The sequence below is a fragment of the Lagopus leucura genome, unplaced genomic scaffold (assembly GCF_019238085.1).
Source record: "Lagopus leucura isolate 7727_CA_CO unplaced genomic scaffold, USGS_WTPT01 Super-Scaffold_73, whole genome shotgun sequence".
NCBI classification, from domain to species: domain Eukaryota; kingdom Metazoa; phylum Chordata; class Aves; order Galliformes; family Phasianidae; genus Lagopus; species Lagopus leucura.
The window spans coordinates 52,144,330-52,165,349 of NW_024962252.1; the positions used below are offsets into that span (position 1 = coordinate 52,144,330).

At 43.4% G+C, this 21,020-nt stretch overlaps 2 protein-coding genes across 5 annotated transcripts in view; both read right to left on the minus strand.

Annotated features, from left to right (window-relative positions):
* Positions 1-5,160, minus strand: part of SYNJ2 (synaptojanin 2) — a 66,125-nt gene extending 60,965 nt beyond the window's left edge. For 2 of the 3 annotated variants that reach the window (XM_042889849.1, XM_042889842.1), the window contains exon 1: positions 4,953-5,156. In XM_042889849.1, the coding sequence (XP_042745783.1) occupies positions 4,953-5,073 (121 nt within the window). In that variant the 5' untranslated portion in view covers positions 5,074-5,156. Of the gene's footprint in view, positions 1-4,952 lie in introns of all 3 variants that reach the window. The other variant, XM_042889868.1, reaches the window with a different exon arrangement.
* A 12,149-nt stretch (positions 5,161-17,309) lies between these two features.
* Positions 17,310-21,020, minus strand: part of SNX9 (sorting nexin 9) — a 62,309-nt gene continuing 58,598 nt past the window's right edge. For both annotated transcript variants that reach the window (XM_042886138.1, XM_042886129.1), the window contains exon 18: positions 17,310-19,292. In XM_042886138.1, coding sequence (XP_042742072.1) covers positions 19,245-19,292 — 48 coding nt within the window. In that variant the 3' untranslated portion in view covers positions 17,310-19,244. The remainder of the gene's footprint in view (positions 19,293-21,020) is intronic.

Consider the following 21,020-nt stretch of genomic DNA (forward strand, 5'->3'; position numbering starts at 1 on the left):
CACGCAGCTTCCTTAATTCAAATTGTGACCACCAGACTTCACCAGGAACCACCATGGCTGCCAGCCCTGTAGGGCCCAAAAAGCCCAGTGACTGCAGGAAGGCACCTCAAGCTCCAACATCAAGGGCAGACACAGTAACGCCTTCGACTTTCAGGTAAACCACGGAAAGAGCTCTTCAAGAAGGTGAGAGGCCGGGTTACGGATTCTGGCTCTCCTCTTAAGTCTGATTCTGGAAGTATTTAGATACTTGCTTAACAGCTACAGAAATACTTCAGAATACACAAGTACGTATTTGCAGAGTTGTTGGATTGATGTGATGGGGGCTTTATTCGTGCTTCTTCTAGTATTTTGGTGAAAGAGGTGTGAAGTTTTACACGAAAGAGCAAATATATAATTAAACAAATTTCATATACAAAAAATTTGATAAAAAATACATATACTAGCATCATCCAGCATCTGGTGTTATATGAGTGAAGATAAATGACATGCTTACAACGCCTGTTTTTTCAAACAAACCTGAAGCACTTTGTTGTATTGTCATTTACATTCATAACCTTTTGTTGCTAAAAACTTCCTGTTTGCATCCAGTTCAAGCTACACAGATGTTACACAAGCCAGGCTGTATCCTCTAACACAATATACGTCATGCAATACAGGGTTGGGAAAAGGTCAGAGTTCCAGTTGACAGTCTGGATACTCAAAATTTTAAGCAATATATTCACCAGCTTTCTACAAAAAAGAGTTTTTTCTGCTTGAAAACATGACAAAGTGGCAGCTGGAGAAGTTCATCCACCAGCTTTTTATATAATAGGAATCATTCTTTTCCAGTAAGGAATCATATTTTCATACTTGTAACTGTGGATATGGATATATTCACTCACAGTAAAGGAATGGACTCGGAAGACCACTAGGTTTGTACCAGCCACTCCTGTGGTCAGCAGGCAGCCAACATCATAAAGGAGAAGTTCCTAAGTCATTTTGCTGGAGCTTGACCATCACCTTTATGTAGTTAATGTTATATATTATATATAGTCATACAAAGACACAAACAGCACAGCCAACATCAGCAAGGCTTCTGTCAGACTCCTTCCACTACAAAAGGTTTGTATGAATCCACAGATGAGAGAAGTTTGAACACCATGAAACCTCAGAAAAATTTTATGAACCACTGTATTTTATTTAAAAGCTTTAGGAATGCAAATACAATAAGGAGAGGAGATACATAAATAGTGAGGCATATGAGTAAAACAAGCCATGCTGTTGGGCTCACTGCTTCTGATAGCGTGTAGCATACAGTAATACATTCACAGTATGTTTGCACAATTACTCGTGCTTTATTTCCATAGCCTCGCTCAATGACGTATTTGTAGACAGAATTACAAATCCAATGGCAGATGGTGAATGTGCACACAGTAGCATCTGGCCTCGCATTCCTCCCACTGCCAGACTCAGCCCCAGCTTCACCTGCGCTTGAAGCCGCTGAGGAGGCACAGAGCTTCTCCACCATCTAACTGTGCCCATCCGCTCCAGTACAGGCTCACCTCCCAGATCTCTGAGTGACAGTCTGGAGAAAAAAACCTCCGGACACATCTGCAAAGCATGCACTTTATCAACTCTGAATTTTGGTATTTTCAAAACACTGTGACCAGTTAGGATCCGTTCTGATGGGTGTTTTAACATCTTGTAATAATGGCAGTTTCAGAATCAAAGCACTTAGAAAAGTTTTTAACTGTCTGTATGTCCTTTGGCCCTGCCCTTGCAAAAATACATTTTTGTGATGAACTGCAGAAGCTGAGCATTCCTATTGACATCATTTCATTTCTACAATAAAGTTAGAAAACTATATTTGCAGCTCTATGGCTTTAGTATGCAGCTCACTTCACCTATGAAGTGTTAAAACTACCGCGTTAAAAGTAGTGACAGCACTTCTATCTACATTCCCTCTCGCGTAAGCAAAGGCTTCTGAACCAGTGACAATTTTTCCTGTAACTCTCTTCCATGGCAGAAGTTAATTACTGATATTCTAGTTCAGTGAACTCCTGGAGACATTCTTTCACGCTGTTAAACTCAAAGCAGAGAGTCCTACCCCCCACCCTACAGTGACATCATGAGGAAAGGAGGGAAAAAACTACTTTCTTTAAAAGTGCTGCTTGAATTTCTGCTAGAACAGAAAATTGTGTGACTCTTATATTGCTTCACTATCCAGAAAAAGGAGTTGTGATAAGGCAGTTAGTTCTCCCACTGTGATTTTTGATTCCTTGACCTTTACAAAAGTTTCTCGAGTTAGACTTCATTTACAACCTGAATCTGGTTATTTTATGAATTCTTGTCTTCTCAGACAGTTGAAGATCATCATAATACTTTTCCACTACTGAAATTGAACATGCAAACACTTTTCAAGTACTAAAACTCTGAATTTTGAAAATACACTGTCATCATAACCCTTACAATACATCGAAAGAGGAAAAAAGTATCTTATCTCCCATGAGCTGGTATCAAAGTTTTGGTTTATATATTTGAAAGGGTTGATTCTGAGTTTGGCAGAGTTTCATGGCCTCTACCGATATCGTGCTCATACACATGTGCATTTTCCAATTTTTTTTCTTATAACATTTCTTCCTCTAGGATGATTCTCAGTCCATTTTGCGACTTAAACTGGATAGCAGGAAAGGAAGTGACTTAACCTCTTCTAGTAAAAATTCAGATGCCATGTCTGCTTAAGAGCAAACTAGACACTTGGTAATTAAGAAAAAAAGAATAACGTACAATGACTATAATTTGTTTCCAGGCCTTCACTGTCCATGATCCATGATTATTCCTTTCTACACTTGTATCAGATTAAGGTTGCTACTATAAAACTGCATGAACAATTTACAATATCTGTACAACTTACACATTTATTTTGATTTAGAACATGGAAGTCTGCAAAAGGCATAATCACATTACTTCCTCATCACCACGGGCATGCAATTCTTCATATCTCCATTTCAGAAATGGAAAATCAAAGTAGCCCAAACCTACTAGCCCTGGGTTTGTGTTTATCTGAAATGTTTTGCAGCCAGTAACTACTTGAGGGCAATCAAAACAAAACTGACCTTGTCTCTGTTGACATCTTAGCCATGGAGTTTCCTCTTCACAGTTCTTGTAAATTTACCATCACAATACCTGCCTCTGGTTTTTCCTCCTTTTCTGGTCCTTTCCTTCATAAATAGAAAAAAGGAGCTAAACTGGCTCAACTGGATAAACTACCTTTTCCTCTAACATAGGAACAGAACCAGGCAGGAAGAGAAACTAAATGAATTAAAATGGCAAATTCATTAACACAAAGTAGGCTGGATGCCAATGCATGAATGATCACAGTTATCTCCCTAGGTGACTTTCCAAAGGCATGGGAAACCAGCTTTTACAGCAGCCACCATGGAACTGCAGAATTGCAGGGGTTGGAAGAAACCTCCAGAGATCACTAAGTGCTAAAGCACAATAACACGGATTTTAGAAGAGACCATGTGAATTCTTTAATCACTTCCACACTTCTAGCTACAGGTATTCAGATGGAAGATAGCAACACCTGTGAGAGAAAAGCCTATTTTAAGTTAAGGGTTCCTTAGATTAGTGAAATTGTAAATAACCTTCTCAACAATTGGTTCTACTAAGACCTGAGGTCGCTAATTGAACACTGGTTTCTCAGTCCTACTCATGCACATTGGCTTTAGACAGTGGATTTGCTCTGGGTTTGGACTGGAATAACAGAAGCCATACCAAAATTAATTGACTTTTTACTGTCAATACAGTTTTGGATCAGGGAAGGTGTGCACACAGTGCTGGTCTGTACTACCAGACCTGTCATTTTGACAGCTCAGTGAAAACTGACCAAAAACATACAGAATAACTTTTCTGCACATTCACGTCCATTCTTACCAACAAATTTAGCATGTAACAGAACTCTCAAAGTATCACACAACATAAAATTCCAGTAACACAACACAACGTAGGTTGTGGCATTAACAGAGCTTTATCAGGACAGGTTAAAATGTTCCTACTTTCAGAGCCCTTCTCACAAATATCATTCGTCTCCTGTAGACCTGGTTGGCCATCTTCACTCATAAAAAGCCCCAGGACCTGACAACCAAACACATTAGCCTGGAAGCGTTATCGCAGAGTATCATGGTAGATCTAATCCAGCTTCCTGTTGCTCTCCTCCGCAGGCCATCGTAACCGGCACCGTGCAAAGCACACCATACACACACATTTTGCCACAGTTCACAGTTCAGCTCTCTCTTCCCCCGTTTGCGTTCCACACCACAACGGGGGCACAACTACCGGAGCAGGTAAGAACCGGCCACAATTAACAACAATCTATAACGACCCCCCGCATTACTTTTTGCACCTTACAACCCCTAATCACCTAATTTTTCCACGGGCGTCCCAGCGTCACCCACTGCAGCGCCACAACACGCGATGAGGAGATCCTCAGAACACCGGTGGCTCCTACTGCCCTGCCCGACAGCCCCCGGCCGCCGCACCGAGCACCAGGTGTCCCCACACCTGTGCACGGCACGCAGCTGGAAGCCAGCTCTCTTTGCGGGATGTCAATCTCAGGCAAGTCGTCCACGCCAAACTCCGCTGTGACTTGCCGGCGCGCGCAAACTACACGTCCGATGTGCTGGCCGGCACCGATGCAGCCGGAGAGAAACTTCGGGCACCGAGTCCCAACCCTTCAGCGGGACCCTCCTCTGGAGCCCTCTCCGCCCCGGCTGCCGCGAGGAGCCTACAGGCGCCCGGAGGAGGCTGGAGGGACTCGGCCCGGGCTGGCGCTGCGGGAGCAGCCGGCCACCTCCCGCGCACGGCGAGGCAGCGCTGTTCACGCAGACCGCCGAGCCCCGCGCCTCCCGGCCGTTTCCTCACCCGCGGGTGCCCCGCGAAAGCCGCGCGTTCCCCCCGCCCTGACTTACTGAGCGCCGCCATGGTGCCGGCCTCCAGCAGCAAGCAGTCCTGGCGGCCCCGCGCCTCCAGCAGAGCGCTCGGCCCCGGCTCCTGCTTCCACAGCAGCCGCAGCCCTTTGCTCAGAGCCATGGCAGCCGCCGCTCACAGCACCGGGTGCCGCGGGTCTCCGACGGAGTTGGCGGCCCGCGGCTGGGCAGCGCCCTTCCACTCGCCCCGTTTCTCTTCCCACCCACGCTCCCTCGTAAACTTTCCGGAGTCAACTTTGTCCCTTCGGCTCCTCCTCCGGGGCAGGTGTGCTCCGCCAGCCCTGCCCGCAGCGGAGGGGAGGAGCAGCGACATCCACCGCCTCGCCACGGCCGCACAGCGGGGCGGTAAGTGCGGCAGGCTCCGGCTGCTGCCCCGCTCCTCCGGCCGGGCCTCAGCCGTTGGCGGTGGGGCGAGTCCTGCCCGCGCCGTCAGGGAGCAGAGACAGTTGGGAGTGATTTCTAGCAGAAATCCTATTTACACAAAGTTCAGAGTGCGAGTGAAACGAGTGCGATGGGACCGCAGCCCTCTCAGAGTCCTGAGGTTGTAAGAAAGGATGTGATTTAATCATACCCACTTCTAAAGAGCAAAGAGATGCCTTTCTTACAGCTGTCTTATGCAAAAGGCACACCGAGAAGCTCTTAAATCTTTCTCGTCTCTCACGGTGACTTCTTTTCCTAGAGAAAAGTGCTTTCTTGAAGTGAAAGGCTGGAAATACCACTTAAGCAATCAGAGCTGCCTATGGACAGCTGTGTCACATGGCTGCAGGTAGTTGCCCTGGATCATTCATTTGTGTGTTTTAAAATAATCAAAAACAAATAAATAAAAGATGGCCTTTTAAACATGTTTCTTTTGCCTTTCAGGAATGATTCCTCGTGAACTCCATTATGACAGTAAGCCAGCACTTGGGGATGCTGCTATGCTGTTCTGTTGCCCATGCTTGTAATTCATGAGCAGTTTTTGTCAGTAACTTTTTTCACAGCAAATTCTAATTTTGCTGAAGGTGATGGTGATAACATACCAATGTTGTTGCAGAGCAGAGTTGAGAATTTCTCTGCTTTTAGCACTTCCCTGTGCTAGAAGAGCTGGCATTTTTCTTCCCAAGGAACCACAAGGCGTTCCAAGCCTTGCTCTCCTGGAATCAAAGAGCTATTAAGGTTGGAAAAGACCTCTGAGACCATCAAGTTCAACTGTTGACCCATCCCCACCATTCCCATTAACCACATCCCTCAGTGCCACATCCACACGTTTATTAAACACCTCCAGTGACAGTGACTGCACCACCTCTCTGGGCAGCATGTGCCAATGCCTCACAGCTCTTTCTGAAAATAAATTTTTCCTGATATCCAACCTGAACCTTACTTGGCAGAGTGGTTGTATACCTGCCTGCTGATGGGAAGCAGCAAACAAATTCCTTGTTGTGCATTATTTGTGTAGTCTTTGTCTCAATCCATGAGTTCCCGTGTTTTCACCTTTCTCACTGGCCCCATCCCACATGGGGTGAATAAGTGAACAGCTTGGTGGTGCTGGGCTGCTGTCTGTGTTAAACAACTAGAACATACAATTTACTGTATAAATTAAAAAAAAAAAAAAAAGTGTCAGAGGAGACCCCATAGCCTTTGGCAGCCTGTGCCAGCGCTCCATCACCCACACAGCACAGAATCATAGAATACAAGGTTGGAAAGGATCTACAAGATTATCTAGTTCAGCCGTCTTTCTATTACCATTGCTACCAGAAGCTACTAAACCATATTTCATAGCTCTTCATCCAGACACCTCTTGAACACAGCCAGGGACAGGAACTCCACCACCTTCCTGGGCAGGTCATTCCAGTGTCTGACCACTCTCTGAGAGAAAAAAATTTTCCTTGTGTCTAAGTAAGCATAAGAAGCGCTGTCTGCTGTACAGAGGGTACCTCCAGTGCTTCAGTTTGTGCCCATTGCCTCCGGGCACCGCTGCAAAGAGCTTGTCTTCACATTTGCACCCTCCCATTCAGATGTTTGTACACACTGATGAAATTCCCCAGAGTCTTCTCTTCTTGTGCTGAACAGATCCAGCTCTCTCAGCCTCTCCCATAGGGAAAGCTGCTCTGTTCCTTGGTAATCTTAGTAACAAGGTAACATAAGACTGAGAACACAACTGTCAGAGGATGATGGAGTGCTGACTAAAGCCATACAATTTACCATCCTCCCTCACACAGAAAAATATTCACAGGAAGGAACCTTGCCTGATGTACAAGGTGGACATGGAAAGGCTTTTTTTTTATGGTAGATAAAATCTTTTCATTTAACCCAAACTACCATTCAATACACAAAAATCAATCTTTAACAGAAAATATTGAATTTGATGGCTCACCTTTTAGGTTACTTTTGGAGTTGATCTGTCTTTTGCTGTGGAGCAATTGTATGTTTTTGACATGGAAAGTTATTAACTCTGGAGCTGAGGATTCTCCCAGGTGAAACCATTCTCTTCTCCAGAGCAGCTGTTTTCACCCAGGCCATACACTCTCATTAACTCCTCAGCAATTTTTTTTTATTATTATTATTTTTTATTTCATCCTCCTTTCTCAGTGAACTTTTATTTCCTGTTCTTCCAGCTCTTTTTGCATTTCCTGTATTTACAGGAGAAGGAGGGAAGTCCTTTTGTCTATCTCCCCATCAGATGGGGGAGGAGTCTTAAAGATCTCATGTTTGCTGACCACGGTTATGTGCAATGCAGTGCACACAAAATGGCAACACTGCTGAGTCCCTGTCGTAGCAGGATCGCATCCAGCTGACAAAGTTTATTTCCTGTTCACTCACCTCCATCAGACTACCATTCTATCTTTTACAAATTTTTCAGCCTGGTTCTTTGGCTGTCAGGAGAAATTCAGCTGTTGCCTCAGCTGCCGTGGACAACTGTGATTTCTGAAACACTTTTATCTTCTTCAGAGTCATTATTCAGTTTCACTGTTATTTTTTAATCCCTCCCCAGCCCCCAGTTTACCTCTGAAACATGCTGTGCATTATAATGACTCCCTCCCAAGTCTTTATGGAAATGAGGTTCTCATGGACTGGTAACCACCTTAATGAGAAGGAGTCCTGGGGCTGACCTTAGCAGGTGGGGCCATGTGCTGATCCAGAGATGCATCAGAAAGGGTAGCAGGGCATTTACCAAACAGTGCTGCAGAATTTGCATTATTCAGCAGTCTGCTGGGATGTGTGGAAGAGCTGTGTGAACCTCAGATCCTAGACTTTGGGGTATGGGATGGATGAATGTCCACGTCGGCTTTTGTGTGCTGCTGAGTTGCCTTTGCAACAGGGGAACTTACATTAAAAAAAACTTTGTTGATGTACAGTGGGAACAAACATTTGCATGCCCATTCTTATGCAACAGCGATTCTTTTTAAAGCTCTAAATCTAAATAGCAAAGATTACTAGTGAGGACAGTTCTTGGAGATTTATGGCCACTTGAACATAGTCACAAATGCCTCACAGGAAATGTGTTCTCGAGGTCATTGAAACATTTTGGTTTTTGCCATTTCCAATAAATTTTGGGGCACTGTGATCAAAGAAGAAACAGGGGAAATACCTCAAAGTAGCTTTTCCTGCAGATGACATTTAAGACAATCAGTTATTGCAGCTAATGTGCAAAACTTTTTATTGTGTTCACATTTTTGGTTAAAATTAGAATGTGCTGTAGAGAAGCATTTGCAACATTCGTAGGCTAAAATACTCCAAGCGTTGCTATGAAAGTAGCTGTGGGCTTTCAATGTCACCTCTTACATTCTCCACAAAATTGAGAGAAAATGTTCCTATGTTGGTTGGTTTCTTGTGTCCTGACCGTGTAAAGAAGTTTGTGTGCAAAAGGCATCTGGTATTTTGTTCCAGAAACAGGCTGATATACCTCAAGCTAGGTCACTGTATCTCAACAAAGTCAACAACATCTCCTTAAAAAGAAGCACAAGTGATAAATCAGCATTGCTTATTTGTCTGTTTAGAATTTGACAAAGAATGTTTGACCTTTCCATAAATACTACAGCAGTAATGCAGACACTTTACTTAAGACAGTGTCAACATTTTCAACTTTCCACTAGCTTACAGCTTTTCCCAGGCAGCATCTCCTGCATTCTGTGACCCTTGAAGCAGGAAAAATTAACCTAATGCTAACATTTTGTATCACTATTACCTTTCAACCAGTTACTAGAGGGAGAGAGCAGTGGGTTATTGAAGACGACTTGAGCTTCCACTTTAGTAGGGCATTAAAACATATAGCTGACTTCATGAGTAGTCTCACAGATCTGTACTCAAGTGAGACTTTTCTAGTAAATCAGACAACTGTAGGACCTCTGGGGATCATCTAGTCTAAGCACCTGTTAAAGCAGGTTCCCTGCAGTAAGTTGCAGAGGAAAGTGTCCAGGTGGATTTTTAATATTTCCAGAGAAGGAGACTCCACTACCTCTCTGGGCAGTCTGTTCCAGAATTCTTGTCACTCTCACTCTAGAGAAGTTCTTCCTCATGTTCAGATAGAACTTTCTGTATTCCGCTTTATGCCCAGTGCCCCTTGCCTCACCACTGGGAACTGCCAAAAAGATCTTGGCCCCATCCACTTGGCACCTGCCCTTTAGACATTGATAAGCACTCATAAGATTCCCCCTCAGTCTCCTCCAAGCTGAGCACTCCCAGGACGTCCAGCCTTTCCTCAAAAGGGAGATGCTCCAGCCCCCTAATTGTCTTTGCATCCCTCTGCTGGACTTTAGGAGCTGCGTTGCTTTCTTTCCCAGAACTGCACACACTTCTCCAGATGTGGCCTCTCCAGGGCTGAGTAGAAGGGGAGGATCACCTCCCTCGACCTACTTTCTGTACCTATGCCACACCTTTTTGAATGCACCTGAGGACACCATTGGCCTTCTTGGCCACAAGGGCACACTGCTGGCTCATGGCCAACCTATGGTCCACCAAAAAACCAAGGTCCTCCTCTGCAGAGCTCCTTTCCAGCAGGTCAGCCCCCAGACTGCTGATGCATGCAGTTTTTCTGCCGATTGAGCAGTTGTTCCACTGTGTGAGCAGTGCAGGTTCAGCTGCTCGTGCTAGTTGGGCTATAAGCTGACTGGCTTTGGACTTAAGTTGAGCCAGGGCTTAGTGTTGGCAAAAAACAGGCTGTGAATTCAAGCTCTGAAGTTGAGCTGAGAGGCTCTCTGGTGAAGGGCTAGCTGTTTTGCAAGTGCCGCTAATGAGAAAACTGTGTTTGAAGTCTTGTTGGGAGGTCAGTGGAATTTCTCACCTCCTCTTCCACTGACTTTGACTGTATGTATGCTAAATCAAAGACATCTACCTGAAAAGGCAGACTCTACTTTCACAGATAATTGCCTTTTCTTAAGATACTATTTTCAGTAACAACAGCTGTTTTAAAGTTTAAAGTTCTTCATCCCAAAAGTATGTGCAGATGAGCAGCCTTAGTCAGGCAGCATTTGTTTAGGTGGTAAGAGTGACCAGACAACCAGATACAATTTTTGTGCTTTCTTCCAGCTGACAGGCTCATGATTAGTCATAGGTATTCCTCTCTTGTGTTCAAAGGACTTGAAACCCACAAAGTTTTCCTCTGCTTATTGCCTAATTTCCTTAAACTCCACACAGGAAAACCAAAGCACTTAGTAAAATAGAATGTTCAGATTCAAAGCAAAATGCTTAATGTCTACAGAGACAGAGATGTGGCACATAAGCTGGGAGGTTTTTTTCAGTGGGCAAAAGGTCTTTTCTTTAATACTTGGATAAATCGTGTATGCTCCTGTTGAAGCATGAAAGCACTTCTGTGATTACTCTGTATCAAGGCATGCGGTTTTGATAAGGTGACAGAGGCCACCCCCTTGTGCATGAACTGACTGTGAAGAAATGTGCAGAAACAGACAATCTCAGGTTGCCTGTTGTAACATTTCTCTGCTATGTTGTACCTACTGTTGCCATAGGGCACTGAAAGAGAAAGGGCGTTGGCCCAGTGCAGCACATTCATCCTACTCCATGCTTGTAAGAAGGAAGAATAGAGATTTCCTGGTTGTTCATAATCCGTGAGTTTCATTGCCTGTTGGTGTTATAACTAGCTAGACTATGCAGAAAACACATGAATACAACCAGAAGCTGATTATGATACAGAAGATGAATGTGAAAGTAAAGTGTAAATAATTAAAAAGAACAATGAGGGGGTGGGAGGAGAGGGCGGGGGTAAAGGAGCTTCTGCATTCAATACCTGATTCTAATTAATATTAATTTATGTAACTCTCACTGAACTAGAGTCTGCCTTCAGTGCAACTGGATATTTGAGAGAGAACATCTTCCAAGAATTTTGATCTATAACCTTTAATAGGAATTGTTTGAACACCTAGAAGGATAATGGGGCACTTTAAGTGCATTTATTTTCAGTGCTCACTATTTGCATTTGTAGCATTTTCTAACAGGATTTTGTTAGCTACATGAGCACGTATTCTGTCTTCATAGAAATGCATATATAAACACAGTAGGTCTGATACTGTAAAGTAGTCTCACATTCCAGGTCTGTTTTTCTTGCATGCATAATACAAAGCTAAAGCAAAGCCATAGATCTTTTTGTGAAGTGAATGTTGGATACAGTTTGTCTTTGTGGAAGTTTCAGATTTGGTCAAGTAATTGGACAAAAAGAAGGCAGGGAGGAGGGAAGAGAGTGGTCCGTTAGAGGACACCACTTTTAAGCAGTCAAATCATGACATCAGTGGGTTTTTAGAAGCAAAGTGCTTACCTCCAGAAACATGAGTTTGTGCCAAGAGTGCATGAGATCACTGCTTTCCAAAAGAAAAAGATAACTTTGGAGAACACTTTGTGGAAAAGCAGAATGCTGTTCTTTGACTCTTCATCTGGAGTCAGTGACTGTATTATCAGCATTTTAACTTTTTCTGTATTTTCTTCAGAAAAATCTCCAAGTCCTGTCTGGAAAACTGCTTTGGACAAAGCGTGTGGCAGCAGCAATCAGCAGTAGCACCATGCTGGTAGCATGGCAGAGCACAACAGCTCTCCAGCACTCAGTGCCACCACCTTGTGGATACGGACAAAGAGAGCCTTCAGCTTCCATCACTGGCAGTAGGCTCATTGCTCCCAAAGCTTAAATATAATCCAGAACTCCAGTTCTCACATGCATGTTCCCATGGGAGGCATTCCTTAGATGTAAGGTTCAAGATTTGCTGCTTCATACTCCTCCAATACAGAATTTCTGGGCAGTGCCTTTGATAATGGACTGCTGATTATACACAGATACCAACTAATTGCCATGGATTCAACCACCCTCTCAAAGCAACCCAAACTGCCTTGCACAAACCAGTTTTCTATTACCATGTCAATGTTTTGTTGTTGTTGTTGTTGTTTTTCATTTTAGTTTTCTCCAATACAATGTATGTGGTGATTTTAAGTTCAAGTAAATCTTGTTTCTCTTATTTCATGTTACTAAGAGATGCTTTGCAGTATTTATGCCTCCTCGTGATTTAGAAAGCCCTAGCCATTCATTTTCAGATCTGGGAGGGGTTTCAGACAAGAAAGCAGAGGGAGAAAGAGGAGCATAGTAACAGGCTTATGTGAAGGAAAGAGATCGTACTCATCTGTCTGAAAGGCTTAAGTATTTATACAGTTTTTAAAGCTTTAAAAAGCGGTACTGGGCAATAAATGTCAAGTGATCCTCTTCAGCAGCTTTGTAATGATCTGTCTTGGACTGGGCAACTGAAGTGACAGTGAACATCGATCAGTTCAAGGCAGAGCACTTAGTGCAGTTCAGTACAACACCAGCCAGGAACTGGAGAAGTGTTGCCTGTGTGGAACAAATAAAAACTAAAATAGTACAATAGAGCAAACTGCATAAGGAGTTATTTCACAGTGCTGTAATTTATCTGCATCTCTGTGGTGAGTGCAAAGTGCATAACTTGCTTTCCTTGAAAGGGAAAGAGGTCTGGAGAGAGGCGTATCTCTGTTGGTGTGGCTGTGGAGGGGCAGCTGGCTGAATGCGCACAGCTTGAGTGAGGGGAGCGGGCCAGGAAGAGAGGGACTGAGGAAATACCATGGTTTAGAATTATTTGAACAACCATTTTGGTATGCTGTGTTATTCCTAATGTAGCAATTAAATCCCTGGACTTTGTTACAACTGAACTTTGATTGGCTTTCATTTGGCTGTCTTGCCTCTATTTGTTTTTTGACAATGTGACATGTTTACTTAGGTGTGCCATTCTGCTTCAACGAAACAAGGATTCACATCACATTTATAAAAGGCATTGCCTGTTCTCCTGACCTGTGCCACGTCTGCTGTTCACACAAAAACCATGAGGAGAGGCTGAGGTTGGCCAGGAATGATCCGTCCCCACCCCAGTGCGGGAGTCTTGGGTTACACTGTCTGCAGCCCTCGTTAATCCCTGCTGGGCTGAGGAGTGCTCGTGGCACACATCACAGTAGTCAGGGGGCTCCTCTAGGGCTGATCAGCTCTGCTGACTGAATGCTGCAGGAGCTGCAGCTAGACTCATTTTAAGCCCATTATCCTGCTTTTACTTCCCACTCCTTACGCTACCATCACCCTTACTGATCACCAGCCCTCCCTTCTCCTGCTCTGTTCCCTGCTGCTTCTTGTCCGGTTCTGTCAAGTAGCAGTCCTTGTGCGTAATTCCATCTCAGCCATCCCTGCAAATGCCTTCTGTGGCTTTTAGAGATGGTGCAATGACTGCTTTCATGTGCTTTCCTTATGGAGTGGCTATCTTGATATTTTCTGCATATTTTGGTAGGGGTTCAGCTGAATTCTCTCTTTACTCCTTCCAGAAATTTGAAATAAACTTTGTTTGGTCCTGGAGATTTATTGCAAGCTTCGTGGAAGGGCCAGAACTGATGCAAGATCTGTTCCACATGGAAAGGCTAATGCAGAGTTTGTAGCCTAGATAAAAGCAGTGATGCTCTTTGAGTTTTGTGTGCCTCATTGACAAGAGTGTACCCCAGGCTCAGTGCCAGCCCAGCAGCTGCCACTCGGAAGGCTGACCTGGCTGGAGCAGAACCCATGTGCTCTTGAGCATCTTCGTCCTCCAGCTCAGGTGGCAGGGGAAGCGGGCAGAGGCACTTGTGTCCATCTTGTCCTCCCTGCTGCAGAAGTGGGCCCAGGATGAATATTGCTCTCTGGCTTCACAGCAGCGAGAAACAGACCAGAGTCCTGCACAACCAAGTGCTTATAGGCAGCAGCTAGGCCAGTGTTACTTCTAACTAGTTTCTCATCTATTGCCAAGTAAGGGCAAAAATGGTTATACTGGGAAAGAAACTTGTATTCCTACTCCTTCCCAAAGGCTGGCCTTGGATAAAGACATTATTGCTGTCAGTTTACTAGGTGCAATCTAGTAAAGGCCAGGACAGTGCCCTATTTAAGCAGGGAAGGCAAATGAAGATCTTCCTCATCTCTCTTTGCAAGTACAGTGAGCACTGAGCAGTGCAGTCCTGCAGAGCACAGCAGTTGGGAACCTTGCCGGGCAGCGCTGAATACCACAGCTTTGCTCCAGCAGGGAGACGTGGGCTTTGTATTTAGCATCTGCTGCGCTACTACAGCAAAACTTCTCTTCCAGCTGTTGAGTTTTTAAACAAAATCTCTACTGAGCTTAGAAATGCTAGTCAGGAACCAAGCAACAGACAGAAAACTGCCCTTCAGCCCTGCATGGCCCTCACTTCTGAGGCGCTTCCCCTCTGGCAACGGTTTGATGTGGTGACTCATCGTATTGTGTGCACCACATTTGACAGGATCTTGGGGCCGGCTTGGAAAGAATCTGATTAAAAATAATATAAATAGATGAACAGTGGATAAACAGTTGCTATCCCTTGTTCCGGGATTCTGAAGGACTGAGCTTCCAGAATGTCACTGGAAATTAGTCAGCTAAAGAAAATAAAAAAGGGGAGGTGAGATTCTCATATAAACACTTAAAGGGACTTTGAAAATTGCCAGTAAATATTTCAGGACCCTGCCACTGTTGTGCTAATAATGTGATAAGGAAACCATGAGGAAAGCCCTACAGAATGGTTAGAAAGCAGTAACAGCTATGTCCTCTGCCCCAGGAGGGGAGACAGAACTTTAGGGCTGTTCCCAAAGTGAACACAGTGCAATTTACATCATGTGTAAGAGATGCCTGTGAGTCCAGAAAGCACGGCAGGCAATGCTCTCACAGGAGAGCAGGGAGGTACTGTCGCCCAAAAAGCATTGAGCAGAGATGGAAGCAGGAGGAATGGATACATTTTGCTTAACCTTTCATTTACAGAATTAAGAAGTGAACCATCTACCTAGATTTAGAAATGTTACAAAGAATTTGTGATCTGTTGAGTTGTGCATGTAACAGCAATATTATCTGCCAATTACTTTTACCTGAATATTGTCCTTAGATAATTCATCCTAGAAGATGCCACCACTCTATACAAAGGACTGTAGTGTACAACACTGGGTATCCTGACTAACCCAGTGGTCTAGATGTAATTACAGATCTGAAACCCTGCTAAATATTTTGCTTCTGCACAACTCTTCCAACATTTCACATAGGTTACAAATAAGAAGCTAGCCCCTCACATTCTGAAGGTCCCATTTTCAGCCCCTTTTCCACCTCCTTTGGTACAGAAAGGTGAGTGCACGCTCTTCGCAGGCCATGTTGAGTATACTCCACTTGGCTGCCTCACTATTTTCACATTGTCAGCGGGTAACCAAGCTCATTAGTCACTGAGGCATCATGTAATTGCAGGTGGATGTGGGTAGATGATATGACAAGCTATTTAATAGGTACTTTTCACATGTGTCAGAAACGTTACCACTGCAAACTGTCAGAAGCTGTGGAGCAAAGCATGGGGTGGCAGGGAGGTGCGAGGGAGGAGGAGAAGGAGGAGGTGGCTGCGGAGGGGCTGGGAAGTGAGGTTGTGAATTTAGCTGAATTTCAGTATCAAATTCCTTCCTCCAAATTAGCAGCTGGCTTGCATTCTCAGTCTCCTCATACATTAGTGGCACGTGATAGTTCATTTGCCCCTCAGATCCTGTCAGCAAGATACTGGGAGGGTTCTGGTACAGCAAATGGTAAGAACACCTGTCCATCTGCTTCCCCAGCACCAACATGCCTGCACAGACAGCTGTAGGCAGAATCATGCCCATTCAGAGCAGGTTAATTTACTGAAACCACATATGTACAGATTCCATTTTTGGAGATCTGAGTGTTTGCTTTCACATCGCTCTGTTCTTTCCTAGGTCAAGGAACACACTGCTCAGAAAGAAGACTCTTAGGCACCCGTTTCAGTCCCAGGACACTTTTCACTTTTGGTAACATGCAGTGCTCTTCCTTCCCCTCGCTGAATGCCATGCTTAACTGCAGATGCGTTGTCAGTGTGACACCTCCCTTTGTTGTTCTCAGCCTTGTGAGCCCCCTACAAGAACAGTTAATCAATTTGATTTTTTCTTTCCAAGGCAGTGTGAGGGAGGGAAAGAATTCAGAACACCAACGATACCAATTAAGAGTAACAATTTTAGATGTGCATCTACTGAGATTTGATTGTGACAGAAGGTAATGTCAATTAGAAGTGACCTTGAACTGATAAATACTTGCTAAGGCAAACTAAATTTATTAAACAATAATCAAGAAATGCAGGCCTCTACAGACAGTAGATGTAAGAGGAAAACTAAGAGAAGCAAAAGTCTGCTGCCAGGAGAAAATAATAAATAATACACCTTCTTGTTCAGCCCTAAATGAAAAATGTCACTACTTTAACAAGAGGACTATATTAAAACTAACTCAAAGAGCAAAGGCCAAGTATAAGTCAGAAAACAGTTTTAAGGCTTTTTGCTACCCTACACAGCTATGACAAATGAAATGCAGAATGGCACTGCTCACATCTTACTCTAATTTATTTTGTTTTCTGGCTGCATCTTCAGAGTGAAGGCTTTCTGCTGCTCCCAAATCCCCCAGCCTATGCCACTAATCACATCCAATTTAAAACAAACAAACAACACCAAAGACAATCTAATTTCCATTCTGGGTCAACACCATGCTGTCACAGAGCCACGAATACACAGTAGCACTGTGCTCCCCTACTGATTTGCAGTCAGGAGGGTTCCATCAACCACGAGCCAGACTGACCTGAATAATGAAATCTCACAACATACGCTTAGCCTTGGCTGTTCTGCAGTCAACGAGCACTATTATTATGTTCGGATGCCTGCTTTATGGAAGGCACATGGATCCTTCCTCATTCTTCTGCTGGCCACTGTGTGAAAGCCAATGAAAAGCCGTAAGGAGGATTTGACTCACAGTGCATCACCCTGTGAAAAGCAATGTGATCATTTCAAAGAAAAAAAAAATAGTCTTGTGGGTATAGATAAATATTTATTATCAGTTGTACTTCATTTTACTTGAAGTCCTTAAACAGTTTTCCTTTTTTGCCAAAATGTTGCATCTCTGACACAGTCGCTACTGTCACAGCTTCCCTGCACCGGGAATGCACAGCTTACATGTAGATTCCAAAACAATCTATTCAAAGTAAAGAACTTTCAACTTTAGTGCATATGGAGCTATTCAAAGATTGGTAAAAAGAACCCCCCCTTCCCCCTCCCAAATGAAGAATTCATTACAAAGAGATTTCATTACCAAAAGTGAATATACAAATGCTAAAAAAATGCTGGCTTGAAAAAGTGATTTCAGAATGTACTGTACACATTGTAACAATTTATTATATAAGCTGCTTCTGCATGCAAGCAGTTCTTACATTTGGTGTAAAACATTTATACACATTCTTTACAATTTGTACATATTTAAATGGCTGTATCAAACAACACTGCGCTATGGAATTTTGGAAGCGAACAACTAGAATTGGGAGGAGAGAAAGACAAGGTTTATAAAACGTGAACAAAACCCATGACACTGAGAAGCATCTGGACTTAGGCTGAAGTCTCTTATATTTTGGTTTCAGGTTATTCAGGCAGACCTAGATTTTCCTTCTAGCACACAAAAATAACACCAATGCAAAATCGAGTAAGGCAACTATTCAACCAGCAGGCTGTACCCGTCTCCTAGAATGGCTTATGGGAAAATGCCTTTGCTTTAAAAGTTTGCTAAAATATTTAGATTCTAGTCATATTTTTGCAAAAAAAAAAAAAAATTGCACTTTGGCTTTTTGGATTGCTTATGGCATTAAATGAATTACCGTAGTTGGTGCCCACTTAGAACAGCGCTGTTATAAAAAGCCCAGGCCCCAGGTGATATTTTAGTACTAAGAAAGGTGACTTCAACTTCAGATACGATGAGCAAAGTACATTTGTGTGATAACTGACGTACCTTTGTCACCTTTCAGTTTGTATTAGAAGGTAACAGAAAGTAAACCCAAGCCAACAGCACACCATACTGCAACATGAAGACCTGAGCTCTGCCAGAACTGGAGGACTTATATCAGTTTGTGAAGACGTGAGGGTCCCCTTTACCGAAAGGCTTAAAACTCTCAAAGAGGTACAGCTCTGAGGAACACCAGTGCCCTATGGCCTAACACTGTGTGGGTGTCAAAATGCTGGCATGGAAAACTGTTTTTCACACCTTCCTGAATGGCTCTTTCCTTGTTTGTACTTTGTCTTTTTACACAGTGCATAGCGAGAAAGAAAGAGCCTGACAGAAGCTCTGAGGTGTTGTGCCACAAGAATAAGGTTTAGTTACAAAGAAAAGAAGAAAGAAGAGTGAATTATATTTACCAGAAGTCACAGTGGGAGCGGTATGCCATGGCCACGTGTGGGAAGCAAAACTTAGAACAAGTGTTTGCTCAGCCGATAATCATCAACATATACTAGAAACAGTCACAAGTACAATCCCTTCTGGCTACTGAATTGCTGGAGAACTGAGTATAATGAGTAGGAAATCATTTTCCCAAGCTCACCCGCTTCCTCACTTACAAAAATTGTAATTCTGATGCTGACAAAGAATTTTTGGAATAGCATCTGATAGATGCAAGTCTGCATAAGGTCCATGGCAACATACCAGTTTGATGATTTAGAACCCTACAACCGACAGCATTATCTAGCTGTTTTTGCTTAAATAATGACACAAAGGGGAGAGCATCCAAGATAAAAAAAAAAGAACATTATCTTCTGGATTCAGGCTGATAAAGTAAACATTTTATATAATTCTTCTTTTTTTTTTTTTCCCCATAACTGATTCGTTTTTTGGCTGGCAAAGGCTAACAAGTTTTTATTGGCATTGCCCCCAGATCAGAAAAGCACTTCAAGGTGGTTCTTCGTCGTTGAGTACTCCTTATTCTCTACATCACAGGAAAGCGGCTGAGTGCCTGCCTCAGCTTCTGTGCAATCTGAAACAAAAAGACAGAACATACTTACTAGGCAGGCACTTTACACTATGCAGAAATAACAGTGCAGGCAGGCAAGAAATTAAACAAAGTGTTCCCTCATCTTTCAAAAATTGCTTTCTTTCCTCAGTACCCCCCAACAAGTACAAGACTGTCAACACTGTTCAGCTGCTCTCTTAACACCACAAATACATCACAGTATTTAAGGGAGTTCCGTGCAGTCCACGTATCCCAACTTTTTGTTGTCGCCTTCTCCTGAAAAAGACTATGTCAGCACTATCAGAAACAAAAGTACTGTTTACACAGCAGTAATGAACGGCCTCGGCCTTGGAAGGCAGTCAGCAGAAATATGTAATCAATAAATGTGGCTATTAATGGCTGGAAATTGTTCCTGGCTTTGATATAAGCCACCAGTAATCCCTCATGCTCCTTAGCCTCCAGCAATCCAACTCTCCCTCACAAAGAGGATCACTGACTTCGTTTATTTGACTGCAAATATTCTAAGTTCAAAATCCCAGGTGCACTCAGGTATGAGAAAAAACAAAGCAGTAATTTTGCTTTGTTTTTTTCTCCTCCAAGCCTCACTGAGTTTGTAAGCTACATCCCTCTTCATGTCATCGTAATATTCAGATAGTCTGTTACTGCAGTATAACAGAGCTAGACTTTTTGCTAAGTATAATATAGGCTCACCTTACACTTCAGGAGCTATTACAAAAGGTTATTACATACATGCATTAATTCTCTGTGGCTTGTTTTTTTTCTACATGCTGAGACACAGGAAGTACACATCCTGTTAATCATAGAATCACAGAATATCCCAAGCTGGAAAGGACCCACAAGGGTCACTGAGTTCAAAGCCTGACTCCACACAGGTCCACCCCAAATTCAAATCACATAGAGTTCTCTCTGTTGTAATCAGCCTTATCCTTTTTCATGCATTCTGAAAGCAATAGCGAATGCCAATTGCTTGGCCTGCTACAAGCAGATCAGAGAAAGCTCACTTTTCATACTAACTCCTGACAAAAAAGGAAAAAAAAACCAGCATCACAATAAGCAACAAACCTTCCTGCCACTCAAAGGTCAAATTCTGTGATGCTCAGAAAGCACAACTGCGTTGGTTTGTACACATAGGGCTTGAAAAGCATTCAGTTATAGAGACGCTTGTGCTCACACATATACTTCTTGCCTTGCTCATTTTGTACTTTCACCTGACAGTACCATGGGCAGTGCTGTCACCATGCCTGTTAGGTTCTCCAGCAATGCACTATGCACTGTAAAAGCCATTGAATCAAGCATGACTTTCAGGAAGTGCAACTATTTGGCCAAAAGTTCTCTCTACTGGACATCTGAACATAGACTGATGTTATGCTAGAGGCTTGTCAGCCATTTCTAAGGAGACAAGGGGGGCTGCTTTGCTCCACTACTGTCACCCTTCTGCTTGCTTTGGATCTGACTTGCAGTTGGCTGGAAGAAAGAAGCAATAATTCTTTCTGGAGAGGTGTCTTTTCCTCCCATGTGAGATTACACAAGCTTGGTTATGCCATAAGCCTTACATATAGTGGAGCTATAGCTACTTGGAAGGTCTAGCTACCAATGTATCAATGATGTTCTGATATCCATAATTCAGGGGGACTACATGAACAAAACCAAGCTTTTCATGAAATCTATCTCCTGGAACAGGCTACACATCAGAACAGAGTTCCTGGGCTCTTTCCACAGCTCCCATGATAG